At 47.9% G+C, this 27698-nt stretch overlaps 1 protein-coding gene across 4 annotated transcripts in view; it reads left to right on the top strand.

Moving 5' to 3' along the window:
* STYXL2 (serine/threonine/tyrosine interacting like 2) overlaps window positions 1-25468 on the top strand; it is a 73027-nt gene extending 47559 nt beyond the window's left edge. For all 4 annotated transcript variants that reach the window (XM_004756728.3, XM_004756729.3, XM_004756730.3 and 1 more), the window contains 4 exons: window positions 10682-10776; window positions 14131-14362; window positions 16278-16495; window positions 22126-25468. In XM_004756728.3, the coding sequence (XP_004756785.2) occupies window positions 10682-10776; window positions 14131-14362; window positions 16278-16495; window positions 22126-24959 (3379 nt within the window). In that variant the 3' untranslated portion in view covers window positions 24960-25468. The remainder of the gene's footprint in view (window positions 1-10681; window positions 10777-14130; window positions 14363-16277; window positions 16496-22125) is intronic.
* The last annotated feature ends 2230 nt before the right edge of the window (window positions 25469-27698 follow it).

The raw sequence follows: 27698 nt of genomic DNA, 5'->3' as shown, positions 1-27698 counted from the left end.
CAGGAATACATCCTGCTTGGTCATGGTGAATAATCTTTTTAATAGACTGTTGGATCCTATTGGCTAGTATTCTGGTGAGAAGTTTTACATCTGTGTTCATCAAGAATATTGGTCTGTAATTCTCCTTTTTGATGGGTCTTGGTCTGGTTTTGGGATCAAGATAATGCTGGCCTCATAAAATGAGTTTGGAAGTTCTCCTTCCATTTCTATTTTTTGGAACAGTGTCAGGAGACTAGGTATTAATTCTTCTTTAAATGTTTGGTAGAATTCCCCTGGGAAACCATCTGGCCCTGAGCTCTTGTTTGGGAGATTTTTAATGACTGCTTCAATCTCCTTACTGATTATGGGTCTGTTCAGGTTTTCTATTTCTTCCTGGTTCAGTTTTGGTAGTTTCCAGGAATGCATCCATTTCTTCTGGATTGTCAAATTTGCTGGCGTATAGTTGCTCATAATATGTTCTTATAATTGTTTTTATTTCTTTGGTGTTGGTTGTGATCTCACCTCTTTCATTCATGATTTTATTAATTTAATTAATCAATTAATTAATTAAATTAATTAATTGAATTGGATCCCCCTCCCTCTCTTTTTTTGATTAGTCTGGCCAGGAGTTTATCAATCCTATTAATTCTTTCAAAGAACCAGCTCCTGATTTTGTTGATTTGTTCTGCTGTTCTTTTAGTTTCTATTTCACTGATTTCTGCTTTCATCTTTATGATTTCTCTTCTCCTGCTGGTTTTAGGCTTTCTTTGCTGTTCTCTCTCTAGCTCCTTTAGGTATAGGGTTAGGTTGTGTACTTGAGACCTTTCTTTTTTCTTGTATTGCTATTTACTTTCCTCTCAGGACCACCTTTGCTGTGTCCCAGAGATTTTGAACAGTTGTGTTTTCATTTTCATTTGTTTCCATGAATTTTTGTAATTCTTCTTTAATTTCCTGGTTGACCCATTCCTTAGTAGGATGCTCTTCAGCCTCCATGTATTTGAGATCTTTCCAACTTTCCTCTTGTGGTTGGGTTCTAGTTTCAAAGCATTATGGTCTGAAAATATGCAAGGAATGATCCCAGTCTTTGGTACCAGTTGAGACCTGATTTGTGACCCAGGATGTGATCTATTCTGGACAATGTTCCATGTACACTAGAAAAGAATGTGTATTCTGTTGCTTTGGGATGGGATGTTCTGAATACACTTGTGATGTCCATTTGGTCCAGTGCATCCTTTTAAGCCTTTGTTTCCTTGTTGATCTTTTGCTGAGATGATCTATCCTTTTTGTGGGGGGGGGGTGTCAAAGTCCCCTACTATTTTTTGTATTTTTTGTTGATGTGTTTCTTGGATTTTGTTATTAATTGGTTTATATAATTGGCTGCTCCCATGTTAGGGGCATAGGTATTTTAAATTGTTAGATCTTCTTGTTGGAAAGACCCTTTGAGTATGATATAGTGTCCTTTCTCATCTCTTATTATAGTCTGGCTTAAAATCTAATTGATCTGATATAAGGATTGCCACCCCAGCTTTCTTTTGACGTCCATTAGCATGGTAAATGGTTTTCCACCCCTTCACTTTCAATCTGGAGGTATTTTAGGTTCTTCAATGAGCTTCTTACAGACAGCATATTGATGGGTCATGTTTTTTTATCCATTCTGATACCCTGTGTCTCTCGATTAGGGCATTTAGTCCATTTACATTCAGGGTAACTATTGAAAGATATGGATTTAGTGCCATTGTATTGCCTGTAAGGTGACTGTTATTGTATATTGTCTCTCTTCCATTCTGGTCTGTTGCTTTTGGGCTCTCTCTTTGCTCAGAAGATCCCTTCCAATATTTCCTGTGTAGCTGGTCTAGTGTTTGCAAATTCTTTTAGCTTTTGCTTGTCTTGGAAGCTTTTTATCTCTCCTTCTATTTTCAACGAGAGCCTAGCTGGATATAGTATTGTTGACTGCATATTTTTCTTATTTAGTGCTCTGAATATATCATGCCAGTCCTTTCTGGTCTTCCAGGTCTCTGTGGGTAGGTCTGCTGCCAATCTAATATTTCTACCATTGTATGTTACAGACCTCTTGTCCTGAGCTGCTTTCAGAGTTTTCTGTTTGTCACCGAGACTTGTAAATTTTACTATTAGATGACTGGGTATGGATCTATTTTTATTGATTTTGAGGGGGGTTCTCTGTGTCTCCTGGATTTTATGCTGTTCCCTTTGCCAAACTAGGGGAATTCTCTGCTATAACTTGCTCCAATATGCCTTCTGCCCCCCAGTCTTTCTTCTTCTGGGAGCCCAATTATTTTAATACTGTTTCATCTCACAGTATCACTTATCTCTTGAATTCTCTTCTTATGGTCCAGTAGTTGTTTGTCTCTCTTTTTCTCAACTTCTTTATTCTCGATCATTTGGTCTTCTATATCACTCATTCTCTCTTCTGTCTCATTTATCGTAGCAGTAAGAGCCTCCAATTTTAATTGTACCTCATTGATAACTTTTTAAATTTCATCTTGTTTAGATTTTAGTTCGTTTATTTCTCCAGAAAGGGTTTCTCTAGTATCTTCCAGGCCTTTTTTGAGTCCAGCTAGTACATTGGTAATCATCACTCTGAACTCTGTTTCTGAAATTTTACTAATGTCCATATTGATTAGATCCCTAGCCATCAGTACTGCCTCTTGTTCTTTTTTTTGAAGTGAGTTTTTCCACCTTGTCATTTTATCCAGATTGACTAGATGAATGAGAGAACAAAATACTAAAAGGGTAGCAATGACCCCAGAAAAATATACACTAACCAAATCAGAAGAGACACAAAACCTGGGGGAGAAGAAAGGAGGGGAAAAAAAAAATAATTGGACTGGTGAATAGAACATAGCCACAGAGTTGATTTTGGGTGTATATTGGTCTGTTAGAAGAGACTGCCTCCCAAAATTTTAAAAAAGAAAAACTTACATATATGCAAAAATAGGGTAAACACGAAGGGATGGAATATGACTGTAAAGTTGAAAATCTTAAAAAGATTCTAAGAAAGGAATTGATATGAGAAGAAGTTGGTTGAAAAAAGAAAAAAAGAAGGAAAGAATGTGATCAGGATGGAGACTAGAACAAAGCCATTCTCCAGATTTAGGGTATATTTGATCTATTAGAAGAAACTGTAGCCTAAAATTTTAAAGAAAGAAAAACCTGTATGTATACAAAAAATAAGCTTAAATACAATGAAGGGATACTTATGACTATAAAAATGAAAATTTTAAAAGATTTTTAAAAATGTATTCATAAGGTAAAGTAGTTAAAAATGTTAAAATAGTAAGGAGGAAAAGTTTTTAAAAAATAGAATAAGAAAAAAATAAAATTTTAAAATATTTAGCTTTGAGTGACTAAAGAATCTTGGGGAAAAAAGCCATAAATTCTATATGCTGTATTCCCCCTAGCTCTGAATTAGTTGGTGAACTTGGTCTTGGCTGGATGTTCTTCCTGATCTGGGGGTGCGGGGGGCCTGTTGCTGTGATTCTCAAATGTCTTTGTGGGAGGTGGAAATCCACCACCCTCGCCAGGGGCCGGGCTAAGCAATCTGCTCCGGTTTGCGCTCAGAGCTTTTGTTCCCTGAGCACTTTCTGTACTGCCTTGGAGGACGGGAATGAAGATGGCGGCCGCCCAGTCTCCGACTGGGGGAGCTGAGAGCTCAGCGCCCCACTCCTGGGTGTGCCTTCAGGAAAACGCCATCAGTCCCTCTCGTCTCCCTGGTCTCCATCGTGCTCTGAGCTCACCCGGCCTGTGACCGAGCATTTAGTCTCTGGCACGTGCCCCATTTGGAGTCTCCAAACCCAGCAGATTCCTGTCCTGCGCTCCTGTGCCACTCCTCCCAGAGGAGGAAGGTGAGTCTCCCCAGACCTGCCACTTGTGGGGTCCCTGCTTGAGGAGCAGTGGCCCGACTGTGCCTCAGATATCAATTTAAGGTAACCCCGAGCTGAGAGCCTACTCTCCCTGCTCAATACCTGGGAGCTCTGCCACACTCAGGCACCCCCGGTCTTTTTGTGACCTCACGGGTCCTGAGACCACACTGTCCCTGTGAGGGCTCCACCCCTGCTTAACCTCTGGAGTGACATCCCTCACTGGAGCAGACTTCTAAAAGTTCTGATTTTGCTCTGCTGCTCTCTCACTTGCCAGGAGCCAGCCCTCCCCCCACGGTCTATCTTCCCGTATATCGCCTCGGATTCACTTCTCTGCATGTCCGACCTTCCAGAAAGTGGTCGATTTCTCTTCATAGAATTGTTGCTGTTCTTCTCTTCGATCTCTTGTTGAGTTTGTAGGTGCTCAGAATGGTTTGCTAACCACCTAGCCGAACTCCTGGGACCCCACGATATTTAGGTCTCCTGCTCCTTTGCCATCTTGTTCCTCCACCCTGTTTTCCTTTCTTTCTTTCCAAGTTAAAATGCATTTCTTGCTTTGGCTTTTTGGATCTGAAATTGTTAAGCCTTTACAGTTTCTAGAACTCCTTGATTATCTGCTCAGGCCATCTCTTGTGACAGAATTTCCCTAGCCCCCTTTGGTGAAGTTCCTTAACTATGTTGTGATTTCCCTACAGGGAGGTCTCCATGGCTGGTAACAGCAGGTGGGACTGACATGAGGGCATGAAGTGTCAGGTCTGTGTGTCCTTGGGAAACGGCTACTCCTAGCTACCTTTTCTCTTTTCTATTTCTTTTTCCATGAAGATTTTCACAGCTTTCACAAAGCCTGACAGAAGCAGTTTGCTATAAATCAATTTGCTTTCATTGCTGACTTCCTCTCCTTCTTTGGAACCTGAACTTTGCTTGTGCGGTCACTTTCTCTGGAGTAAATGTACACTTAGAAGAAACTCAGAAATCCGTTCCTTTTTTGCAAAAGCCAAATCAAGATAGACACCCCCTCCTGGGCCGCTGCATCCATTGCATTTCCAAGGGTCTCCTTGAAATGAACTGATCCGCTGGCAGGGGGTCTGGGTTGAAGGACCTGTTCTGTGCCTTGACAACCTGACAATTGGATTAAAGCAGTGGATTTCAAACTTTGGTGACTGTTATCCAGGGTAAGACATGCCATTTGCAGCTCCACTCAGAACATACATTCAGGTCGGTATTAATAAAAAAATAGGTTTCACGAAATTATATTTATCTTAAAATGGCTAGTACTAGTCTACTCTCTTTTTCTCTTTTCCTCTTTCTTTCCTTCTCCTCCCCTCCCCTCTCTCCTCTACCCTCCGCCCAGCCATCCACCCTCCCTCCCTTCCTTCCTTCCTTTTCCAGATGCCAGGCAGGACCCATTGAATTGATTTTATGATACACTAATGGGTCACAGTCTGCAATTTTGAAAAACACAGGTTTAGAGAAAATGGCACCAGTCTCCTGCTCTTGGTTAGGAAGTCCATCAAACTCTGCTTTATTGTTTCTCTTTCAAATCACCCTCAAGGCTTTTTAGCTGCTGCTTTGTGAACCTGTGATGAGGGGTATATCGATCCTAGATTCGCTCCTACCCTGCCCATCTTTTTGAGCAGCCAGCCCTCGCTGCTTTCCAATCAGGGTGTGAGTGTCATTTCACTCTGTCTCAGGTCTGCGGTAGAGGCACAGATGTGGTCATAAATCAAAACCTCCAGAGCCACTGTCTCACTGACCTTGCAAATATAAACAGGGCCGGTGGTTCAGGGTCTCCCTTTCCTTCCTCTTTTCTTTCCCTGCGGGCCTGCTTCTCCATGGAAAACAAAGGAGCCGCTTCTCTGTGCCTCAACTTTGTTCTCCACTGGGTCCTTTTGGGGTCCCACCCCCACACTTGACTTAGTAAACTGTATCCGTGGCAAAACGATTTAGGACTGTTAGGTTTGCGTGTCCTTTCCGCTTAGCAGGTGACTCATAATTTACATCCTAGACTCAACAGGATGTAATGCTGAGCTCAGTTTACTGTTGTTCACATGTTTGCCTGAGCAGCCAAGAAGAGACATGTCATGGGGCTGGAGAGAAGCTGTTCTTCACACCCTCTCTCCTCAATCATAACACCGCCAGCTTCTGGAAAGTGTACTGGATAGAGTCTTCCAGAGTCTCCTCTGGACGGACTCCTTAGCTGAAGTTCCATCTTGACTCCCCACAAGAAGGAAGGATGTTTCTGTGTCATTTCTGTTTTCAGGTTTTAATTTCAAATCCTCCCTATCAAACTCATAGCCTCAGAGTTCAGGTACATTTAAGACAGATTCTTAGTTCCCTGTGTTTGTCACGTGAAACCAAATCCATACAATCTAAAGTCAGTGCTGTTGAGGAAAATTGGCCTGATCACGGGCTTGCCGATCCTTCCAGGCGGGAATCTAGGTGAGACGGCCGGGTGGGTTCCTTCCGAGGCTTTCTGCATGCCTGACCAGTGAGGGCTCCTCCTTTGTCCCTCTTCAGGTCATGCCAATTGTGTGGAATACTGACTACAGATGTGAGAAAGCCTCAGAGCCATGGAGGCCTGCAGAGAAACAGAAAACTGACCTGTAGGAGAGATGACGGCATGTGCCAGGAGCGAGCCCCTCTCGGCCCAACACACCGCAGGGGTTTTTGCCAATTCCCTGGTCAGGGTTTTGCTTTGATTCCACCCCCCCAAACTCATTTTACATAATACCAATCCTTAATTTAAAAATGATTATTTATACTAATAATAGTATAAATTTAAAAATAATAGTATAAATAATATTAAATGTTGATAAATAAGAGTAAAACTTCCTTAACAAATACTGCTTACTCACAAGGATATCACTCACATTTATGAAACAGTTGAGGTTCCAGCTCTAGTTCTGTGAGACGTTGCTGGTTTCACATAGACTGCCCTGAAAGCTGGGCCCAGCTGCCCGCAGGTTGACTGGGTTTGCTCTCCTACCGGTGTTACTTTGTTGTTATTTCCCAACTGCAACAAATCTGGGTCGTTCGCTGCTATTTATTAGGTTCTGTATCACTATTAGGGAGAAGGGCACCTTAGCATATGCTCAAGTCTCACTTCCGAGCCCTTGGAATAGCACCGTGCCTGTTAAACTGTTGCAACTTAACAAATTTACCCCCAAACCTAATGAATTAAGGCAATGATTTTATTTTGCTCCCCTCGTTGTGGATTAGGAATTTGGACAGGAGTCCACTGGGCAGCTTGTATGTGTGGTGTCAGCTGGGGCGCTATGACAGGGGGAGGGGCCACGTCTAAGAGACACATGCACGTGGCCATCCATTGGCCAGGAGCTCAGCAGGAGCAGTTGACGTGGCTTTGTCAGCTCGGTGGTCCTGAGGTAGTAGGACTTCGTAGAGGAAGCTCAGGGCTTCCGATGAGAGAGACACGAGAGCCAGACTGAGGCTCAGACTGCCACAGTGTCACCTTTACCGTATTCTGTTGGTGAAAACAGTCACAGATCCTCCAGATTCAAGGCAAGTGTGAAGAGTGTTCCAGATCCGGGGCCACCTTTAATCTACCCTAAGAAAAAATTACTGACAGATCTACCCTAAGAAAAAATTACTAACAACACCGGCCTCCGAGATTGTGTCCAACTTGGCCTCACAAGGGCAGAGAGTGAGCATGAACAATTAGAGCGTGGTTTCGCTTCTGGGCTTGCTATGGTATCCAGTGACATAATGAGCAAGTAGCAGATACTTGATAAATACCTGTTGCTAATTGTTGAAGCTGCTGTATCAGCTATGAGGCAGACCCATACTGGGGACCAGTTCAGTCCATCAGCGAATCAGAAAATACCTATTAAGCATTTACTGTGTGCCAGACATTGTACCCAGTGCTGGGAACATAACAGTCTTCAAAGTATCAGGCATGGTCCCTGCCTCATAGAGGGTATGGTTAAGTAGAGGAGATGGGTATTTATCAAATGATTTCATAAATAAAAGTAAAATTGCATCTGCTAGAAGCACTATAAAGGAAAGGCGTCTGTTGCAACGAGAGGCAGAGATGAGAGAGAAGAGAAGACTGAACTGAGATCTCAGAGATAGACACAGCAGGAGTTAGGGGGCATCTAGGCAGTAGAAGTAGGCTTCTGCAAAGCCCCAGGGCATAAGGAAGCTTGGTGAGGATGGGAAGCCTTTCTAGCTTCCTAGAAAGGAGTGAACCAGAGGGAAGGCAGTGTAAGCTGAGGCTGGAAAGGAGAAGGACAGAGGCAGCAGGACCTGGAGACCATTTGGTTGGCTCCCCAGGGTGATATTGGACATATCACCTTTGCCCAGTACCTGGCATATTCCAATCATTTACCCATCCATCTGTCTGTTCATCCATCTACCTGTCTGTCCACCCACGATCCATTCAGTCTGATCTCAGTCTGCCTGATCACCTTCCATGGGCTGGTGATACGGGGGTAAATAAATTGACCTAATGTGTGCCTCTGCAGAGCCCATGCCCTCCCCCACCGGGTGTTCTACTCTTTACTACCTTTGCCAAATAATGAGACCTCTGTGGTTCCATGCAAGGATAATATCCCACTGACTTCGCCCTTAATTCACCCCCGCCCCCACCATCATACTTAACTTAAGAATGCATCTTCTTGAGTACTTGGAGTACTAGAGGAGTACTCCACGCTTGAATGGGAATCCAACACAACTGCTCTTGGAAATCCCTCAGGAATACCAACAATAATTCTACACTGTGCTGTCCCTTATGGTGCACTGGTAAGTCTAGCAACATTCTGAGTAGAGTCATAGGCTACTCCTTTCTTTTGGCAAAGGTATTTCTTTCTCCATAGTCTTATTAGCCCTAAGCACGCCTGTCTCCCAAGGGAGGACTCTCATGTAGATTTCTACCATGAGAAAATTGTTCTGCTAATCAATTCAACTAAACTTATTTTTGCTCAAGTTAGCTCCATTCAGTTCAGCTGGACCCAGCACAACTCAACCCCATCCATCCATGCATCTCTGTATCCACCTGTGCTTTCAACACGTATTTTAGAAGTACTTTTCTGTGTCAAAGTCTATGTTGGGCTTGGGGATCCACCAGTCGACTCCACCTCCCCTGTCTAATCTAAATGGCATCTTGTAGTGGAGAGAAGATTGGACTTTGAGCAGGGTGGCCCTGTATTTGCCTCCTAGCCCTGCCTCTTGTTTACTGCCTTGGGGAATTTTATTAGCTTGTCTGGGCCACAGTTTGCTCATTTTAAAGCGGGAATAATGATACCTACAGAGTGGGAATTTTGTTAGGATTAAGTTCCTAGAAGGCACTCAAAAATGGTGTCCATTCCATACTCAATGGAAGAAAATAAGCCAACAAACATCATTGGGAAGTTAGATACCACAAACGAAAAGATCCTGTGGCTTTCATAAAGATAAAATAAAGTTAGTTATAAGGATCATGAAACACATGGACTTCAGACATTTAATAGCAAAAAGACAGTAGAACAGGGGTTCCAGTCCTGGGTAAGATGGCAAAAACCCACCACTCTCTCATGGATTGCCTTTGTAAAACCTGAACAGAAGGATACAGCCACTGTTTAAAGACTCTGAAAAGTAAATAGTAGCAGGCCGATTGAGAAAGACAGAATTCAAAGTTCAACCAAACCAGCAGTGGGAATATTATCTTTTTCCCCTCTAGAATACCCAGTTGTGACTCAAGACAGTGTGACAGCAATGGTAGCAACAGCCTGAGGTGCCTAAAAAATGGAATATTATTCAGTAACAAATTATTGATTCATGCAATATAACAGATGACTTATAGATTCATTTTGCTAACTGAAATAAGCCAGAACCAAAAGACAGTGGTATGACTGAATTTATATAACATTCTGGAAAAAGCCACACTGTAGGGACAGAAAACAGATCAGTGATTGGCAGGGGATGAGGTTCAGGGAGGGGTTGATTATATAAAGGGGTAATACAGGGAGTTTGTGTGATGGGAAAATTTTTCTTTAAGCTCTTTGGACTTAAAGGAAAGATTAAGCAAAAAAAGAAAAAATAGACCCAAAGTTCACCCCAATGCCTGGAAAAGAGATGAACCCACAAAGGGCAGGTACCCACCTTGATACTATGGTCCTATCCCTTGTTTCTGCCACAATTCACTATGTTCCTCATATCCCTTTGGACATGTCTGTTGAATTATTTCTGGAAAATTGCTTGACATTTTCCTAAGTTACTTGATTGCATCCCTGGGCTCAGGCTGAACCTTGGTTTCTTGTGTTCAGAATCAGGACTGTGCATCTGAGCATACCTTCCTGTTTCCCTGTGCCAGCCCATCATTCTTAGCTCATTCTCTCTCAAACAGGGCAAGGATTCAGGGCATGGAGGGAATGGTGGCAGCCCACCAGCCCACCAATCCAGCAGAACCTTAGTAACATAAGTAACATAAGCATGGTTAGGGACATCCTAGAGTACTGACGACAGAGAAAGAGGGACTAGAGGGAAAAAATTATCAACAGCACATCCAAGGGTGGGAACCCAGTAGAGGAAGGAGAATCACATCGGGGTAAGTTCTCCCCAACCACAGTTGTATGCCTTTCCCTCCACAGCCTAGACTACCGTGTCCTTAAACATCAACTCACATTAATGCTAACTCTGGTTTGAAATCGGGTGGCAACTGACCCACAGTGTTCAGCATTCTCAGGTTCTTAAACTTAGGAAGGCTTTCCCTTTATCTCTCATTGTTGTCCACTGTGCCTAAAATCAGGTCCAAGTTTCTTGTCTAAAAAGAATGCCTCCCATTCCGATGCTACCCAGAGTCATCTCACACAGATACCCTCTTCTCTTAGGTACTCGATGGTCTCAGATGCAGAAACAGAAAGCATTTTCATGGAGCCCATTCACCTCTCCTCAGCTGTTGCGGCTAAGCAGATCATCAATGAAGGTAATGCCATCAGAAGGTGGTGGGAGCGGGGAGAGTCCACAGCTCATCTGGGAACCCTTGGAAAGGGCCCTTTGGAAGAGGTCAAGGTGCTTCCCAGGTGCGACCCATCCCATTAAGAGGAGTAGATCCAAAGAAGGCAGTTCTGCCGACACAACTCATCATCAACCTTCATGAACCCGAGGTGGAAATTATTAGGTACAAGTGTGAATAATTCTCTTGAGTTAACAGCCCGGAAGGCAGTTCCACTCTGTTCCTGTGGCCTCCCATTCCATTTTTCAGTTCATCTCAGGGATCCTGGGGTGGCTTATTCTGGACACACAGACCTGAAAGCCCAAGAAATGACCAGAAGCACCCAGAGAGTTCTGCTCAAAGGGATATTTAGATTTAGATCTGCATGTCCACTAGTGTTTGAAGGGGGTTTTCATCTGAATTATGGTAGGGAAAGTTAGAGTGGGGAGAAAGGTTAATATGCACATGGTAAATTTTGGAGCAGAAAGCATGCTATGTATTTCATTCAAGGACAGTTATCCTGATTGGATGGATTTTTCTTAAATCAATTTTGGAACAAAGTTCTTTTCTCCTCCTTTTGCCCTGGGGATCTCTGCTTCTGCTGTGGGCTGAGGTTGGCTATAGCAGCGTTGGTAATGACATGGGCCCTGCTGGGGCTTTGGGCATCACCACTGCTGGTGGCCATGATCCTTTCCCTGGCTTTTAGTGGTGAGAACCACACATGCTGCCCCTTCTCCATGTATCCCAGCTCCCCTTCTCAGTCCCCAGGCCCTTTGGGTTCCCGCAGGGTCCCTGAGGATACCTAGATCTCCTGTCCACCTGCTGAGGAGCCAGAAATTCCATTTGCTGCTGCTTGTGGTAGGAGCAACCTTGGAGGCCCCATCTTCTTGAGGAACTCTCACGTTCTTTTCTATTTTCTTTTACTACGCTGCCTGGGGTCTCGCCTCCCTTGCTCCAAGCCAGGCGCGAGTGGCTTCACCCATTAGATGTCTCTGAATTGATCCCAGCACCTGACTCTGGAAGTCCTTTTTTCCTCTTGTGTTTTTGGGAAGTTCCCTCACCTGCCAGCCTGCAACATCTCTGCTCTGTGCTTTACTCTCTGGACCCCTCTCCATGCTTGGGTTCCTGATAAGTGAACATCTAGGAGTTGTGAGAAAATCATCTTCTCTCTTTGAAACTTTGCTCTCAAGCCTAAAGAATGATATATATATGTCTATGGGACATTGCACACGTAGACTGAAATCTGAAACAAAGCAATGGCTTTTTTTTTTTTTTTTAAATTCTAGGTTTATCTACTCTCCCCTTGTCTAGGGCATTAAGCCTAAGTTTCCTTTTTCTTAGTGGCTGATTGGTGGTGGGGGAAGAAAAAAATATATGCCAGAGAAAGCAAAATGAATCAAGTGATATTTCAAAACATTGCCCTCCTCACCAGTGATCAGAGGGATAAAAACGTGTTTTGAAGAACTCTTCATTTTCATGGAAGTCTTCATATGCCATGCCTCTGAAAGAGCTTAGAGGGGAGATGTAGAGGCTTTGTTTTCTTCTGAAGAAGCCTTAGGTAGTAGAAATAAATGGGAAGAATTGAGGCAGGGAGGGAGGTGGAGTTGAAGCAGGTCGAGATTGGGCCGGAGCCCTTAGGAAGGCAGGAATGCCAGTAGGAATGAAGGGCTGGGACATTTGTTTTTAAACTGGAAAGGGAAAAAAATCAAGAAAAAGTCAGCAGTATAAATAGCTGAGGAAGACATTGCTGTATATTTTAATAAGACATCAGGGAATTTTATCTTTTACAGGTAGTAAAGGAGAGACGTCTCAGTTAGGGGGGGGGCTTTCACGTTTGCTCAGTAAGATCCCAGGAGACCCCCAGGAGAAGACCCAGTGGTAGAGAGAATAGGATCGCTTCATCTATTTTTAAACAAAATAAAGCTCTGGGATTGGAGGGCTTTTTTCTTCTTTCTGCTTTTGAGCCGGAGATCAGAGAACACTTAGAGCTGAGATCTGATGCAGGGATATGGGGGCCCGTCAAGGGGTTCAGAAAAGGGAAAAGAGGGAGAAGAGCTGTAGGGAAGTGGAGCACTCGGTCCTGGGTAGAACCCAGAACTCCCAGGACCCGCGGACCTCGAGCAGCCAGCCCGGCTCACAGACACCTGTTCGTCCCGAAGGGCTGGGCTGAGTCTATTTGCCAAACGTGGCTCTGCTCTCCCCGCATCGGGGAGAGACACAGCGCCCGCAGGAGGTTATGGCCAATGCAGGTGACACTCCTTTCTTACTTTCTTCCTTCTCTAGTCAATATTTTTGGCTATTAAGTGGCCCAAAGGTTTTGCCCTCCACTATTCTTATATACCTTCTCAGAGAAAGAAATATCTTACTTTCCCCACAAATTTGATCACTGGGAACAAATGTATTAGGAGAAGGAGATAAAGGTTTACTGGAGATATGGGTGAATAGATTTTGAATTCATTTTGGTTTGGTTCGGTTTTTTTAAGATTTTATTTATTTATTTGTCAGAGAGAGAGCACAAGCAGGGGGAGCAGCAGGCAGAGGGAGAAGCAGGCTCCCTGCTGAGCAAGGACCCTGATGCGGGACTTGATCTCAGGACCCTGCGATCATGACCAGAGCTGAAATTAGACCCTTAACTGAGCCACCCAGGCGTCCCTTGAATTCATTTGGAATCCGATCTTTTCCAAACTGTTGGCAGAAAGGCCAGGAATGCTGTTTGGGGACTATGAGAGGAGTTCATGGCAAACCTTTGCCCCCTGCCAGAAAGTGGGGGGCTGAGACTCACAGGTGCTTACTCCAGTGGGGAGAAGCAGACAATAAATGAAATGAACTAGTAAATTAAATGTGTATGAGAGAGTGACCTGACATAAATGCTGAAAGTTTTTACTTTTCCCAAGTTATCTGCATTCCGAATGTAAAGGAGTCAAACTACTAAAGTGAATTCTGTTGTGAAAGAATGCCATTGATTCATTTGGTAAGTGCTTCTGGTTTCTACGGAGCACTGTGGGAGCTGTAGGTGTGAATCAGACCTACGACGACAGAAGGACCTTGCTCTAAGAAGTTCTAAGCCGGCTTTGGACAAATGCAGGAGGGAGTAAGGGAAACCAGTGTTCCTTCACCTCCACCTCTCTACCTGCACGGCTGCTGGTCCTGACCATAAGTGTCCGGACTGAGGCAGTGCCCCCCTAACGCATCCCCCCATCCCCTGGACTTTCATTCAGTCCTTCCTGGTATTTCACCCCGTGCCCGGAGTCCTAGCAGCAGACTGGCCAAGACCAGATTCTCCTGAGGAACAGGGAGGGCCACAGTATTCTTAACTCTAACGAGAGTGCTGCCTGCCTTCCCTAGAATTCAAGCCACGGGGGAGCAGAGCCGAGGCCGAGTGTCCAGGCATGCTGGAGTCGGCCGAGCAGCTGCTGGTGGAGGACCTGTACAACCGTGTCAGGGAGAAGATGGATGACACCAGCCTGTACAACACCCCCTGTGTCCTGGATTTACAGCGGGCCTTAGTCCAAGACCGCCAGGAAGCCCCCTGGAATGAGGTGGATGAAGTCTGGCCCAATGTCTTCATAGCAGAGAAGTGAGTCTGACCACAGTGGGCCATGCCCCTCTGTCCTACCCTCTTGATGCCTGAGAGAGGTGAAACTCCCTCCTCTTTAGGCAAAGTCCCAAGAGCTCCATCCAGCAAAGTGATGCTGTCTGATGGGACATTTGGAGCCAGTGATGATACTGGATTTTATATGTTATTACCAACCAATGAAAACTTTCACAATATAGTAAGGAGAAATAGGTAACAGATTATGTGTGTGTGTGTGTGTGTGTATATATATATATATATATGTATCTATATGCATATATATGTATACACACATACATATATAATATGATGCTAGTTGAGCAATATATAGATGTGTATATGCACTTTTGCACAGACAGCAGTCAGACACCAAATATGATAAAACGGTGATGATATTCTCTAGTAGACGGTTCTACAAGTGATTTTTATTTTCTTCTTTAGGTTTCTTTAGAATTGTACAGATTTCCTAGAGTAAACATTTGTTATTTGCATAACCAGAAAAAAATGTTATTTTTAAGAAGTTTGTTGAGTGGTTTTCAAAACAAAACGTGAAACAATTCACTCATGTCCTATTCCTGGAGGATCTTGCCCGTGTATAATTGGTACCATGAGGCTAGTTTGTGAGACTGATTTTTGCTGATCCATTGGCTACTTAATGAGATATTCTCTCTGCGTAGTTACTCTTACATGCAGAAGCAAAGGAGGAAATTTGGGGCCCCCATGGTGGCAGGCAGTCGGGAAGATCACTTTGGATGGTGGGGCTCATACTCCCCTGGGAGTAATGAGTTGCACAGACCTGATTCCTGGAGCTGGACGCCAAGTCCTAAGTGATCTCCAGCTCACTCTGTAGACCCAGAAACATTCCCATTGCGTTCACCAGGGACCCCAGACACCTCCATCTGCTTCAGAAGAAGCTCGACTTACTTTGCTGCAGCAAACAGAGCTCTCAACTAGAAACCAGAAACACCTGTCCTGGTTCAGTCTTTTTTTTTTTTTTCTTTCAGTCTTGGGATGTCATAAAAGCTCTCAGGTTCATTTTTATAATCTTTGAATGGGAATGAAAAGTTACCCTGCCTACCTCTTCAGTTTATTATTAGGGATAAAGTCAAAGAATGCATGTAAAAGGACTTCAGAAAGTATGGCAGGTCGGATCAACGTGAAGCATGTCCACTTTGATTATTACTCTTGTCTGCTACTTTTGTGTCTTGATGAATGTCCATTTCCAAGGCAAAGAATTTTATTTTTCTTAATATTGTGTTTATTTCACACAGAGAGATCACAAGTAGGCAGAGAGGCAGGCAGAGAGAGAGGGGAGGAAGCAGGCTCCCCGCTGAGCAGAGAGCCCAATGCGGGGCTCGATCCCAGGACCCTGAGATCATGACCTGAGCTGAAGGCAGAGGCTTAACCCACTGAGCCATCCAGGCGCCCCAAGGCAAAGAATTTTAAACCAGGGATCTCTAGACCAAAGATTTCCTGGCATATCAGTCTTGTTCTCCTCTTCATTCTACCCTCTCCTGCCCAGCTCCCTGTCCCAGCCCTCCCTGGCCCCCACTTTTTTTTAAGATTTTATTTATTTATTTGACAGACAGAGATCACAAGTAGGCAGAGAGGCAGGCAGAGAGAGAGAGAGAGAGAGAGAGGAGGAAGCAGGCTCCCCGCTGAGCAGAGAGCTCTATGTGGGGCTCGATCCCAGGACCCGAAGGCAGAGGCTTTAACCCACTGAGCCACCCAGGCGCCCCTCCCTGGCTCCTTTTTAGAACCACATTTGCAGTGAGCTCCAGACCCCAGACAGCGGAGAAGGAAGCACTCCCCAGCTCTGGCCTCCCTGACCCAGCCAAAACAGGCTCCCAGTGTCAGGGGTAATGGGTCTTTCTAGCTCGGACTCTGGCAGAAATTATCTCTGCTTCTCTTTCCCCAGGAGTGTAGCTGTGAACAAGGGAAGGCTGAAGAGGCTGGGAATTACTCACATTCTGAATGCCGCTCATGGCACCGGCGTCTACACTGGGCCCGAATTCTACACTGGCCTGGAGATTCAGTACTTGGGTGTGGAGGTGGATGACTTCCCCGAGGTGGACATCTCCCAGCATTTCCGGAAGGCTGCTGAGTTCCTTGATGAAGCCTTGCTGACCTACAGAGGTGAGGTGGCGGTGGGTGGGGGGGGGGGTTCTGCCTGCCCCAGGCTGCTAGAATTCCACAGGGGGAGAAGGGATTTTCTGTCTTAAGAAGGCTGTGGTCTCATTCTAAGAAGAGGGGAAAGGAAAGGACCATCATTCATGTTTTCAGTGATTACCGAGGGCCGAACACATGCCCAGCGCTGTTCTCAGTGCTGCGGTGAGAGGTACAGAAAAAGCTCCTGAACTCCGAATCTCACACTATAGTGAGGGCAGAGAAAATTGCAAAGAAAACTGTCAGAGAGTGACAAGAGTGATGCAGAGACCGACTAGGATGTTGTGTTGGAGTGACCAGCTAGCCCAGTTGAGAGGTCCTCTCCGAGAAGAGGACATTTAAGCGAGTGACAAGGAGGAACTCGCCATGGAAAAATCGGAGGAAGGGCGTCCCTAGCAAGGAGACGTGCCGACTGGTGCAGAGCTCCTACCGTAGAATAATCTCGGTGTGTGCGGGATCATGGGCTCATGCGGGCCAGCATGGTGGCTGAGGGTTAGAGAGGCAGGGGCCCCACCATGCAGAAAGTGGAAGGGCAAAGTGAAGTAGCTGAGCCTCTGATCAGCCTTGGTCTGATCTACAGTTTAGAAAACTCTCTCTGGTCTTGGGAGACCACGGAAGTAGGAGGGTAGGAGTGGGAGCAAGGAGAGCCGTGCTAAGGCTGTGGCCGTCATCCAGGCTGGCCCAAGATGACCCACGACTCAGCCATAGAGTTGACAGGACACCTCAGTGGAGTCAGGCTGCAGCCCATGCCCTGGTTGGGGGTGGCTGGGAGTTCAGGATCCACAGTCAGAAACCCCAGGCTTGAGTCCAGGCTTTGCTACATGATCTCCATTCCATGGAACCCCAGGCTGTTTCTCTCTCCAGGAGAGCCCCAGTTTCCTTGTATATACAACAAAGATAAAAGATATAATTTTTCTAACATCGCTGTGAGGACTAACATTTTATTTATTTTTTTATTAAGATTTTGACAGAGAGAACGCAAGTAGGCAGAGAGGCATGCAGAGAGGGAGTGGGGATGCAGGCTCCCCGCTGAGCAGAGAGCCCGACATGCGGCTTGATCCCGGGACCCCGAGATCACAACCCCAGCCAGCTGAAGGCAGAGGCTTAACCCACTTAGCCACCCAGGTGCCCCGAGGACTAACTTTTTTTTTTTTTTAAGATTTTATTTATTTATTTGACAGGCAGAGATCACAAGTAGGCAGAGAGGCAGGCAGAGAGAGAGGAGGAAGCAGGCTCCCCTCTAAGCAGAGAGCTGGTTGTGGGCCTCGATCCCAGGACCTGATCAGACTCAGATCATGACCTGAGCCGAAGGCAGGGGCTTAACCCACTGAGCCACCCAGGCATCGAGGACTAACATTTTAAAAGGCACCTAAAAGCTTACTTAGCGCAGCCCCTGGCACATCTATACATGTAAGCATATGTGTATATTTATAAATATATGTATGTATATCTATACATAGACTACTTTTATAGAAATATTTTTATTAAAATGAAATTTATAAATTTAGTATATATGTTACATATGTATGTATATATATGAAAAAGTTTTCTTCTCTTTCAATGCCTAAAAAAAAGCAACAGCCCTCAGTAAGAACACTAAGACGTACATAACATTGGATGGGGGGCAGTTCTGCTAGTGACTCACCTTAAGGACATGAGAAATACATCCAGAGATGTGCTTATAAGGTGTCACTGTGTGATTATTATACTGTGAGTGATCAGAAACACAAATGCAGATCGGTTAATTTTGATATGGGCATAGATTAGAAAACTCAGCTGTCATTAAAAATGAAAATGGACCTTCTATTTGCTACCATGAGAGGATGATCATAATGGATTAAGTGAACAAAACTGAATGTGAAACAATATATACGGTTTGACACAGTTTTATGGGGGGGAACCCTACTTTAAAAAATACATTCCTTCTGACCAACGTGACTTGAGAGTCTGCGAATGCCAGCGGGGAGGCGCGGAGGAGCCCGGGCAGACGTGGCCCTGGCGGGTAGATCCGGCGCGGCCCCGGGTACGGTGACTGTCCCCAGAAGTGCGGACAGCAAGGGCCACGCAGTGGGAGAAGCTGCTGGGAGCGTGGAGGGAGGCGGCAGCAACAGGCTGGGCGAATGCGAGCTCTGCCCCCCAGGCCAGGAAGGGTCTCATCCGGGCTCGAGGAGGGCAGCGCACTCCAGGGAGGCCCCGGTGGGTGGCCCCGTGGCAGGAAGCAGGTGTGCAGGGCGGCCTGGCAAAAGCCCGTAGGGGGATGTGGGAGCCCGCCCCGCACACCTGCTGGCGGTTGCTTTCAGCCTCCTTTCCCTCCCCGTGCCCTGCACCCCTGCTGCACAGGCAAAGGACTTTCTCTTTACTAGGGTTGCCTCCAGGGTATTTCCTACTCCTAGTCTGATGGTTGTCACCATCCCCAGAAATGACCGAGCCCCCCGCCCCACCCCGGCTTAGTTTCTGTCATTTCCTCTCCTCTGGGATGCTGTGGAGTCATTTCTTAAGGAAGAGAAAGGCAACACTAACACCTGGGCTGGGCGGTCTGTGTAGTAAAACAACGAAGCACAATGGAGGGGGTTACTTACATGTTACAAATGGGGAAACTGAGACCCATGAAAGGTTTCCTGACTTTGCCACTGTGTAATAATCAAGGGTCTCTGGGTTGCTAATAAGTAGAAACTGTCTCAAGCATTAATTATAACACAACAAGAAAGTAGCCCAGGGTGGGAATGTGGTTCGAGGATCGTCTGAATGAGGACTAGGGAATTTCTGGACTCTTGGTTTCCATCTTCTCTTTTTTCCGCCTCAGACTGCGTGGCCCCTCCGCAGGCCTGCAGGTAGACTGGCTAACTCCCTGCCTCTGTCCCATTTCCAAATCTCCTAGAGAGAAAATCTGCTTGGCAAAGACTCTGGCCCTTTGTCTACCCTGAATTCTATCCATAGTGGCAAGGTGGGGAGGGTCGATTCTAGGCAAGTACTTCTTGTTTTTCTCGCAAATGGAAAGAGGGAACGCTCTGGGGAAGACGAGAATCATGAATTGGGAGAATACAACCCAAAAGCCAACCGTGTAGAGGCATAACGAGCTCAGAAAGAGACCTTTCTTACTCAAGCGCAGCGCTCTCTCCACTAGCCATACCCTTCAAACTTAGAACAGAAGGACCACCTCTAGAGGGAACCTCCCTCCCGCATTCAGCCCTGCTGCTGATCAAAATGGTGACTGCAAATCAGGATAAGACCACCTTCCTCGAGCCATCTGACTGCTGTAAATTTTTTATCATAACCAAACAATTCCACAGATCGCCTCTGACTTGGATGTGCAAGGCGCCCCCCAGAGTTGTGCAGAGCACTATCTGTACAGTGTCCATGTGGCCTTGTGCCTCACAGAGGACAGACAGTCCGTCACCTGGGGTCTGGCCCCCCCACCCTCCCCCTTGTCCTCAGGCTGCCCCTGAGGCCCCACAGAGGAATCCCAGCGTGCAGAAAATAGGGCACGGAAAAGCATGGCACCTCAACTGCGTCTCTGCCAGACTGAGTCCAAGGAGCATTTGCTGCCATGTCCTTGAGGCAGCTTGACTGCTTGTGCCTGGAGTGTCCTGTTGTGAGGTGGCCCAGTAATTCCACCTCCAAAGGAAGGAAGGCAGACTTTGGCACTGACAATACTAATTGGTGGCCTGGTCAGCCAGTTAAAGGGGGATCCTTGGTGACGGACAGCTGAGCCCGGGGCTGGAGGTGGCAGGAAAGAGACAGTAGATCTATAGATGAACCTGCATCAGCTTTATTCTGCCCACTCACCTCCCTCTATGGACTGCTGGCCTTTGGCAGCAATGCCATCCAGCACCATTGGGCCTCAGGTCCCTCCTACTCTTGCCTTGGTCTCCGACCTTCTGGGTGACAGACAAGGTCTTCAGTGATGCAAGACATACTAATAAAAGACACCCCCTACCCATCCTGTATTGTTAGGTAGGACCCCCCAAAGATTTAACAAACATCCCCAAAGATGTCTGGGGCAGATAGATTGATGGCAGCCTGGAAGGAGGTGTCTGTGGTTCCAAGCTGCACTGTAAACAGCCGTTAGAATGAAGGTAGAGAAAGCATATTGTCCAGCTCATGAAGGATTCGAAGCAGAAGTGAGGCTAGGGGATAACCAATTGATTGAGTGCTATAGTCAAGACTTGGTAAAGTTTCCACTAGGCTCTAAGAACAGGTTATATTTACCAAAAATGTTAATAGGAATTTGTAAAGATATCCTTACATTTTAAAAATGCTACCAGAAAAAAGTGACACATGATGCAATAGCAGTTTTTTGAAAAACCTTTACAGGTTTCTGTTGATATAAAAGATAATCTTTGTCCATTTTAGGATGCACCCATCCATAGTGCTAGCTTAAATGGCATCAGTGAAGGCTCTGTGCCTAGAATGAGAATGGTGAGAGGCCTCCCTGACCCTGTGTGGGTCAGTCCAAACGTGAAATATATTTACTCCATCCTGATACAGACTCCTAAGGTGCGGGGGCGGGGGGGGGGATAAATAAACTAATGAAAGTTTGACTTGCAAGTTTGGCCAGTATAGTAGTAGGAAACGAAAAAATGTCCGAATGATTGTAAGACCCGAAGTAGCCAGGAAAAGGGAAAAAAAATTAATAAAGAATACACTAGGGGTGCCTGCGTGGCTCAGTGGGTTAAAGCCTCTGCCTTCCGCTCAGGTCATGATTTCAGGGTCCTGGGATCGAGCCCCGCATCGGGCTCTCTGCTCCATGGGGAGTCTGCTACCCCCTCTCTCTCCGCCTGCCTCTCTGCCTACTTGTGATCTCTGTCAAATAAATAAATAAAATCTTTAAAAAAAAGAATATGTTAGTGATCCTCTAACATATTTATGTATAAAAAACACATAAAAAATATTTATGTATAAAAAACATTGTACAGATGTTTGTTATTGACCCCAGAATGTCCGAATGTCAGAAGAGGAGCATGGGTTGCTCATTACAGAAAGTTATACTTCACCCTAACATATAAAATAAGTTTCAAAAGAGTAGATTGATCTAAATAGGGAGTGAAAGGTATGTGTGTGAGTGTGTGTGTGGAATACTGAGCTCCCCGTCTCAGGAAGCATCCAGGCTCCACTGGATGGTGGATGGTCTACATCTAGGATGTTGTAAAGGGGATTCTCAGGTTTCCACTATGTCCGTGTGCTTTCCCCGACGGACAGTCCTGTGACTCATTCAACTTGGCCTCCTTTCTTTTCCTCTCTCTCCCCCTCTCCCCGATTCTTTCATTTCTCCTCCCACCGGTGCTCACGTTGACGGGAAGAAAATCGAAATGCACTCCAGTGTTTCAAAAGTGGGGACACTTTTTGGTTCCCTTTCCCTGCCCCTCCTCCCTGCTTGCGTTCAGGCAATGCCGGGGGATGCTTGCACCAGGGCAGGGCGCCTGTCCGCCCTCGCTGACACCTGCGATGGGGGCCAGTGACGCTTGTCCCTCAGGGCGCTGGAGCTCAGATGAATGCCAGAGGCTGGGCCCAGCACAGCTGAACAGTACTTCGTAACAGTATTTTAAAACCGCTAAGGAAGCCACGGTACTTATGTTGTTGTCCCTTGTGCCTTCTTCCAGGGAAGGTCCTGGTCAGCAGCGAGATGGGCATCAGCCGGTCCGCCGTGCTGGTGGTGGCCTACCTGATGATCTTCCACAGCATGGCCGTCCTGGAGGCCCTCATGACCGTGCGCCGGAAGCGTGCCATCTACCCCAACGACGGCTTCCTGAAGCAGCTCCGGGAGCTCAACGAGAAGCTGATGGAGGAGAGGGAGGAAGACTACGGTCAGGGAGGGGGCTCAGAGGAGGCCGAGGAGGGCGAGGACGCGGAGAGCATTGCCGGGGCCAGAGTGCGCACCCTCAGCGGGCAGGAGGAGGACGACACCACCAGCCGCCTGAGCGGCTCCTCCTGGGGGAAGGCCAGCCGGGCGTCCAAGCCCCTCACCCTCATTGACGAAGATGAGGAGGAGAAGCTGTTCGAGGAGTGGAAGAAGGGGCAGGGCCTCCCCACAGGCAGGGTCCCCCCGGGGGGAGATGACGGGCGGTCGGCCTCCAGCCAGGGTGGGGAGGAGCCCGAAGACGAGGACGTGGACCGGATGATCCAGGAGTGGCAGAGCCGGAACGAGAGGTACCAGGCAGAAGGGCATCGGAGGTGGGGGAGGGAGGAGGAGGAGGAGGAGGAGGAGGAGGCGGCGGCGGCAGGCGATGGCGGCTCGTTCATGAGGAGAAGACGGAGGCACACCCTGAGTGAGAGCAGCACATCCGAGAGTGTCAGCAGCCACGACCTCCGGGTCCTGAAGCAGCAGCTGGAGACCAGCCGCCAGAGCCGAGGCGGGAGAGGCCGCTCTGACTCGGCGTCCACTGAGAGCACCTGGGACGTGTGGAGCCAGAGGCTGCTGGAGATTGAGAAGGAAGCGTCCCGTCGCTCTCAGTCCCGGAGCAAGAGGGCGGAGGTGGACGCCGGCTCGGAGGTGGGGAGCAGGGCGCGCGAGGACGGCGAGCAGAGCGTGTCTTCGGAGGCCGGCTCCTTCTCCAGCTTCTGTAGCCGGAACAGGGACAGGCTCACGGCCCTGGAAAGGTGGAAGATCAAGAGAATCCAGTTCGGATTTCACAAGAAAGAACTGGGCGCAGAAGACAGCAGCAGCGAGCAAGGTGCCGAGGAGGCAGAGAGCGAGGGGAGGAGCTCGGATGTCAGCCTGACGGCCTACCAGGCCTGGAAACTGAGGCACCAGAAGAAGGTGGGCAGTGAGAACAAGGAGGAGGTCGTGGAGCTCGGCAAGGGCGAGGACTCTGCCTCGGCCAAGAAGAGGCAGCGGCGGCTGGAGCTGCTGGAGCGGAGCCGGCGGACGTTGGAGGAGAGCCAGTCCATGGGAGGCTGGGAGACCGACTCGTCCGCCGCCGGCAGGAGCATCCCCCTGTCTGCCTTCTGGTCGGCAGCTCCGTCCGTCGGAGCTGATGACACAGCCTCCGTCCTCAGCACCCAGAGCCACAGCTCCCGCCCCTCTCAGGCTGGGAGCCATGCGGGGAGCTGCTTGGCCTCTCTCCCTGCCGCAGCGCTGCCTAACCTGCCTGTGGGGCCTGGAGACACCATCTCCATCGCCAGCATTCAGAACTGGATTGCCAATGTGGTCACCGAGACTCTGGCCCAGAAGCAGAACGAGATGCTGCTGTTGTCCCGCTCACCATCGGTGGCCAGCATGAGGGTGGCACCGGTAGCCGGTGGCCGGGGGGATGACCAGGTCTCCCTGCTCAGTGGCCACAGTGGCTCCTCCCTGGGCAGCGGCCTGCTGCCTCAGAGCCAGCTGGGACCCAGCTCCGACACGCCGGCCCTGCTGTCCTCCCACACGGCGCTGGGCTCAAGGGCCCAAGGTCTCGGGAGCCGAGTCAGGGGGACCAGCAAGCCTGTCTATAGCCTCTTTGCCGACAACGTTGACCTAAAGGAGCTTGGCCGGAAGGAGAAGGAGATGCAGATGGAACTGAGGGAGAAGATGTCCGAGTACAAGATGGAGAAGCTGGCCTCGGACAACAAGCGGAGCTCCCTCTTCAAGAAGAAAAGGGTCAAGGACGATAAGGATGACGGCGTGGGCGACGGGGACGAGGACGTGGACAGTGCCATAGGGAGCTTTCGGTATTCCTCCCGCAGTAACTCGCAGAAGCCTGAAACAGACACCTCTTCGTCCCTGGCTGTGTCGGATCGCTGTGGAAGTGGAAGCCGGGCTGGCAGAGAGACGGAAGGCAGCATCGCTAAGTGGCTCAGCGGCCTCCGGACAGAGGACAAATCTCCTCCCCAGAGTGATTGGTCTGGAAGCTCCAGGGGGAGGTACACCAGGTCTTCACTGCTCCGGGAAACGGAGTCCAAGTCCTCTAGCTACAAGTTCTCCAAATCGCAGTCGGAGGAACAGGACACGACCTCCTTCCGTGAGGCCAACGGCAACTCTGTAAGGAGCACTTCGCGGATGTCTTCCTCCTCCACCAGGGAGGGCAGAGAGATGCACAAGTTCTCCAGGTCGATGTTCAGTGAGACCTCAAGCTCCCGAGAGGAGAGCCCAGAGCCCTACTTCTTCCGCCGGACCCCCGAGCCGTCCGAAGGGGAAGAGTCCCCGGAAGCACAGCGTCCAAACTGGGCCAGGCCCAGGGACTGGGAAGATGTGGAAGAGTCGTCCAACTCAGACTTTTCTGAATTCGGAGCCAAGAGGAAATTCACCCAGAGCTTCATGAGGTCTGAGGAAGAGGGAGAAAGAGAGAGGATGGAAAACAGAGAAGAAGGGAGGTTTGCTGCAGGGCGGCGGTCCCAGTATCGGAGAAGCACTGACAGGGAGGAGGAGGAAGAAATGGACGATGAAGCCATCATTGCTGCCTGGAGACGCCGGCAGGAAGAGACCAGGACGAAGCTGCAGAGAAGGAGGGAGGAGTAACCCGGGCAAGGCAGGCCTGGGAGAGACGGAGAACGTGGGAAGAAGCCGCACGGCTTAGCACGGGGCTCGGGGCACACCTGGCCTCCGCCCGTCAAGGGACAGGGATGTGGAGAGGCTCATACAGACGGGCAAAACCCAAATGAGAGGTACGAGGCAGCTCTGGAGGTGGAGAGGAGGAGGAGAGCCATCACGTGGGTCTGAATGATGGGCCAACTGACACCGAATTCTGTTGCCGCATGTCCTCTTGTGGTTTGACCCTTCGCTTGTGTATCTCCTCCTGTTCAGCACTGACTGGAGAGGTGAGCTCACCACGACACCATAACTCGTCAGAGATTCCGGCTTACATCCAGGAAGACTGAATGCAGGACATGGTTCTGTTGGTGGAGGTTTTGTGAGACCCAGGAAATTTACCCTGTGGCAGGTCTCACCTCTCCTGGCAAAACTGAGTTCTGGTGGTTTCTTTGAAATGTTGGGGATCTCCATTAAAATGATATGTTGTCTGACATTTATCCTTCATTCTGGTCACTTTTAGCTCTTTGAACCCCCCTTAAAAGACACAGATGGTGATGATGAGCGAGCCTCGCCTTATTTCGTAAATGCTGTGCCTTCGGACAAAACTACTATCATCACATTAAAACAGGGATCGAGTATCTCGTCTATGACCCAGTATAGTGGGAAGACATGAGGAAGACCCGAGAGAGTAACAGGGAATCAGAGGGAGATCAGGTTGTATTGTGGTGAGAGTGGTGAGGCGTGGGCAGAGATGGGGTCCCTCTGGAAGAGCAGAGGAAAAAAAGCAAACTTTGGGGGCGCGGGTTGGGGGAGAAGAAACAAAGCCCAACACGAAGAGATGGCAGTGTGGTTCCATGAAATCTTGAGTCACCCTTGCTTTTCATCCCTTAGAGGATGGTTGGACCATGCAGTGGGCAGCCCACTGGATCCTTCCTGTGCTCTGGATGGGCTGAGTCAGTGAGAATGCTCTACCCTTTATTCCCAAGGTATGTCTGCCTTACAGAACACAGGTTGGGCTGCCGAAGCCAGCAGACATGTGTTAAACATCTTAAGACAAGCATTGGTGGACTGGTTTCTACAGTTCCTTTCAACACGCAGCACCTGGCATGATTTGAAAATAGGCATATGCCTTGAAGGGCTCCACGTTGTCTAGATGTCAGTGAGCCTTAGTCTCTGGTTTCCAGTGCTTGATAGAACATTCTCTTCATATGACATGACATTATCTTCATATACCGCCAGGAAGAAGGCCAGTTGCTGCCCATTTCTGGGTGAGCTCAAGCCTTCCTCTCTCTTTTCACTCCCATGGGGAAATTTCTGGTGGAGGCACAATCAACTAGAAGGCTAATCTTCTGGATGGAGGAATGAGAATGTCCCAGGTACAACAGCTCTTTTTCTTTTCTGATCTTCTTAAGTTATCTTATAATTTAAGGTAAATACTTAGAGAGCCAGGGTCAGGGATGAATAGACCAAGTGAGTTGACAGGCGAGCTGAGCCCTAGCCATCCACAGGAGCCATGTAACTCAGGCCTCCATGTGTCTTGCTCTTTTTTAATATGAGTGAAAAATAAATATGTTGATCTCAGCCACACAGATGTAGAAAAGAAATGTTTTAAAAACAAACTTAGTGGGGCACCTGGGTGGCTCAGTGGGTTAAAGCCTCTGCCTTCAGCTCAGGTCATGATCTCAGGGTCCTGGGATCAAGCCCCGCATCGGGCTCTCTGCTCCGCAGCGAAGCCTGCTTCCCTTCTTCTCTCTCTGCCTGCCTCTCTGCCTGCTTGTGATCTCTCTCTCTCAAATAAATAATAAAATCTTTAAAAAACAAAAAAACAACTTAGTCACTCCCAACTTGTATCCCAACTGAGTGGATGTTGAACAAAATGCAAAGCATCTTAATTTTTCAAGAGTCACCTAGTCTTTCCCCGGCAGTGAATGTGAGCCTGGGGGGACACAGACCGAGGGGACCACCTGGCCTGCTTTTGGCTGCACTCGTAGGCTGGAGGACAGCAATCGCCCCTCATGGAGGAGCTCAGCTCACTAGAGGAAGAAACCAGAGAAGGGGCAGGGTCAAGCCCTGGAGAAAGGCCTTTGCTTGCTCTGTCTCCAAGGAGAGCGCCTCCAGGATCCTGCCTTCAGGGAGGTGTCTGTCTGGGAATTTGGGATTCTAAATTCAGCTTACTCCTGGAGTTTAGATTTTATTTCAGGAAACCACATCAGTAGAAATTTTATGTGATTTTTGATGAGCTTGAACAGATTTTAGAGTATTAGGATCACAACTATGACTTCTGAATTAGTGATCTGAATTAGTGATTCCGAATTAGTGATCAAGTATTTTAATCCAGGATGATGGGTTGCACTCCGGCCTTCCAGACTCACAGGGATGCCTTGTGTCTGTAAAGGTCCCAGTAGATGTCGTGCCCCAGTTGGAAACTGATGAGCGTTTAATGCAGCAACTGTGCACGGTGGCATGGGCAGGGTTAAGGGAACGAGAAGGGAGAATAAAGCACACAGGTCCTAGCAATGTGAGAGACGGAATACCACCCGAGAGCGGAAGGGACAGCCTGAGGGAGCTGTTTGTAGAGCCTGGCAAGAGCCACAGTCGTGGGCCGAGGGCCAGCAGAGGAGTAGGGGGATGACTACCCCGACCTCTGTCTCCTTCTAGAGTGTGATCTCCTGCTAGTAACTTTCATGCCAGACCTAACTGGAAGCCAGCGAGAAGGGGAGCCCAGTG

This window comes from Mustela putorius, unplaced genomic scaffold, assembly GCF_011764305.1.
Source record: "Mustela putorius furo isolate JIRA1106 unplaced genomic scaffold, ASM1176430v1.1 tig00000785_pilon_pilon_pilon, whole genome shotgun sequence".
In the NCBI taxonomy this organism is placed as follows: Eukaryota; Metazoa; Chordata; class Mammalia; order Carnivora; family Mustelidae; genus Mustela; species Mustela putorius.
The sequence above is the reverse complement of the archived record's forward strand: the minus strand, read 5'-3'. Positions and strand labels throughout refer to the sequence as shown.